Consider the following 3,291-nt stretch of genomic DNA (forward strand, 5'->3'; position numbering starts at 1 on the left):
AACGCACATTTTTAACACAGAAAAAAAAAATTGTCTTCAGGCTATTAACGTCTAGACCAATGCGTACATGCATCATGTACTGATGTTAAAATCAATTTTAATAACATTTATGAATTTTAATGTGACCGGAATTGGTATAAAGGTAAATAGGTCAATGATTGATGCCGTAATACATTATGCAAAGTTTTTTGGCTTTACTCATTAAGTCACTCTCCATATTAAGTCAAAAAGTCACCTATAATTGTCTACACTAAGAGCTTAACCCATTAAGCTCATCAAGTCCAAGATGGTATCGTAGCAAAAACAAACAACAGTTTGAGTCTCAACAGTTGCAACCCGTATGGCCAGTATGGACCAACTCAACATAAACAGATATTATCTTAAACATATACACAAATATATAGCTTAATACCAAATCCAAGTGCTTTGAAACAAACCAACCATTAAAATACCGTTCTATTTTTTTAAAATTAAAATATAAAACATTTTCCAGAATCACAAAATAGCACATTTGCCACTTTCAGCCCTCTTCCGAAGCTCCTCTGTCTCCTTTTGAGCTCTTTCTAGATTCTCTCTAAGCTTTCGGATCTCATCATTTGATTTCATTTGAGCAGCAGAAGCCAACTCTTCAGCCTTCAACCTTGCAACCTGTTCTTCTGCCAATTGTTGTTCAAGTCTGGAAGTTGTTTCCTTCAGCCTCGACTCAACCTTTAAAGCAATAAAAAAAAAAAAAAAAACATTTACAATTTCAAATTAATAACAAAAATCAATTAGCAGAAAGAATATACCATTTCAGTGATTCGCTTAAGCTGCTCTTCATATGATTTATGCATCTGCTCTGTGAGCTCAGATATTTCCTGTTTGCTATACCCCTGCAAAGATTGAACTTCTTCTGTTTGTTCATGAAGCTTCCTAGTACCTCTCTGTCATGTACAAATATATAGTTAACAATTGTTGTATGATAATCAAGAATAATGAGTTTCACCTTCAGTTCATTGAAAATCTCATCCGTATATGGCTTTCCATTGTTCTTGGTCAACACCATGTTGACTAGAGAGAGAAGTTGGTTTACTTGATCTGCTTTCTTCTTTTGATCTTTTGTCCTGTTATCGAAAAGGACACATCTGTCGCCACATAGGCTAAGGGTTTCCTGAACAAAATAGTCGAATAATAATTAGCTAAGAAAGATTTAGAAAGTAAAATAAAAGGACACAATAACTACTACTTTTTGTTTTAAAAAGGAAAACATGTGAAAAATACCATCTTCCATTTTCAAATAAAACACAAAAAGGTTACACATAAGAAAGCTTTGTCAGATAAGCCAAAAACAAATATGAAAATAGCAAACAATTTGCATGTAATCACCTTTAAAGGTAGAGGACAGTCTTTTAAGAAATCTTCCAGAGTCTGTTCATTTTCTTCAAGTTCATCACCACCAGTAAAAACCACTATCATATAATCATTGATTTTGTTACCAAACAAAATCCTCAAGCTATTAATTGCAGCTTCTTCTTCTTTTGAAAACCGATTCCTAACTGAGAGGACAACAAGAACAGCATGTATACCCTCCCTAGCCATATTGATACATTTAACAATCTCCATCCCAATAAATTCAGTATCAACAGAAGAATCAAAGAGTCCTGTAATGGAGATAGGGATTAGGAGTACATAAGTAAACACATTACACGCACAACTGATTATATCAAGATAAAAACCAGCATAAGATTCTATCAATAAATACCAGGAGTATCGATGACATTAAGCATCTGGCCATCTTTGAGTACAGTAGTTCTGAGCTCAGAAGTACTGGTTACACCAGCTGAGCTTGCCCTTGATAGGAACTCCTTCTTCCCAAGGATGCTATTGCCAGTTGCGCTTTTTCCATTCCCTGTCCTTCCAACCAAAACCAGAGTTCGAAGCCCATTCAAAGGAGCAGCGAATTCCCAATCGTCATCGATTGAAATTGAACTTCCCCCCATCGTATAAAAAGCTAATATCTACATATATTTAGAATTTCAAACTCAGTTAGAAAAGACTTGATAAATATGTTCTTGTAATAAACAGATGCAAATAAAATCAAAGATCTGATGCTGAATAAATACTGACAAGCTCGATTAACAAAATTGATCTACAAATTATTATTTTTTGCTCTGTTTTATCGTTTATACCAAAACCCATGGTAAAGCAATTCTAGATCGTTGTAAACCCTAGCTGGAAGATCATAATATCAAAACCAAGATCATTGTAAACCCTACCTGGAAGATCAATTATACTATGATCTTGATTAAGCAACGAACATTAAAGTATAAAAATTCCAGATTAGAAAAGAAAGTACCTGACAATAGGTATATCTAGGGTTTTAAGTTATTACAGAAGATGATGAAATTATTGTCCAAGTCCACGTTTGGTGCTATTTATATGTCGGATAAGACGTCAAGAATCGCGCGTCAAGTACGAACTTATCTGTTATCTTGTTGCACTCAATTTACGAATTACATGAAATTATTGAAAAGGTATATTTCTTAATGGCTGAGGGATCACTTCTTCTTCTAATAATAATAATAAATAATAATGATAATAATAATAATATTAATAAATAAATAAATAATGAATTAATTAATTAGAAGTAGGAATTAATAGGTGTATGATTAAAGGTTAATTATTAAAAAAACATCAATTTAGGACTTCAAAAATGGGATTTGAACAAAACAAATTTCTTTGCATTTTTTGTTTTTTACTTTATTTTTATTTTTATTTTTTAAAATTATTTATAAGCTAAGAATAAACCAATCAAAATATATAATATGTTTTTTTAAATATGTATACAGTACAATAAAATAAAAAATAAAAATAAAAAGTAAATTACACGAATGGTCCCTATGGTTTGAGGTAATTTGTGTGTTTGGTCTCTAACTTATTTTCTTAACTCGGAAGGTCTGTACTATTTATTTTTTGTTACACGCTTGGTTTAGGGTAAATACGCAAATAAGTTAAAAAAATAAACAGTAGAGACCTTCCGAGTTAAAAAAATAAGTTAGAGACCAAACACGCAAATTACCCTAAACCATAAAGACCATTCGTGTAATTTACTCAAAATAGAAATGTGAATTAATAGGTGTATGTTTAAAGGTTAATTATTAAATAAATAAATAAAACCCAATTTAGGACTTGAAAAATGGGATTTAAACAAAAAAATTTGTTTACACTTTTTACTTTTACATTATTTTTTTATTTTTTATTTTTATTTTTTCAACTAATGTATAAGCTAAGAATAAACCAATTAAAATATAT

The 3,291-nt window shown here is 31.0% G+C and overlaps 1 protein-coding gene across 2 annotated transcripts; it reads right to left on the bottom strand.

Annotated features, from left to right (window-relative positions):
• Positions 1–375: 375 nt before the first annotated feature.
• LOC145120042 (P-loop containing nucleoside triphosphate hydrolases superfamily protein) lies at positions 376–2,474 on the bottom strand. Of its 2 annotated transcripts, none has more exons than XM_079055827.1 (6): positions 2,336–2,474; positions 1,742–1,997; positions 1,366–1,640; positions 986–1,150; positions 789–923; positions 376–708 (listed from the first exon to the last, which is right to left on the bottom strand). In XM_079055827.1, exons 2-6 carry the CDS (start codon positions 1,977–1,979, stop codon positions 496–498), a joined length of 1,026 nt encoding a protein of 341 aa, XP_078911953.1. In that variant the 5' UTR covers positions 1,980–1,997; positions 2,336–2,474; the 3' UTR covers positions 376–495. The 2 variants fall into 2 exon arrangements, with proteins under 2 accessions (XP_078911953.1, XP_078911954.1); XM_079055828.1 differs by having other exon boundaries at positions 2,256–2,338.
• Between the last annotated feature and the right edge of the window lie 817 nt (positions 2,475–3,291).

This window comes from Lactuca virosa, chromosome 6, assembly GCF_052849685.1.
Source record: "Lactuca virosa cultivar CGN04683 chromosome 6, Lactuca_virosa_CGN04683_v6, whole genome shotgun sequence".
Taxonomy (NCBI): Eukaryota; Viridiplantae; Streptophyta; class Magnoliopsida; order Asterales; family Asteraceae; genus Lactuca; species Lactuca virosa.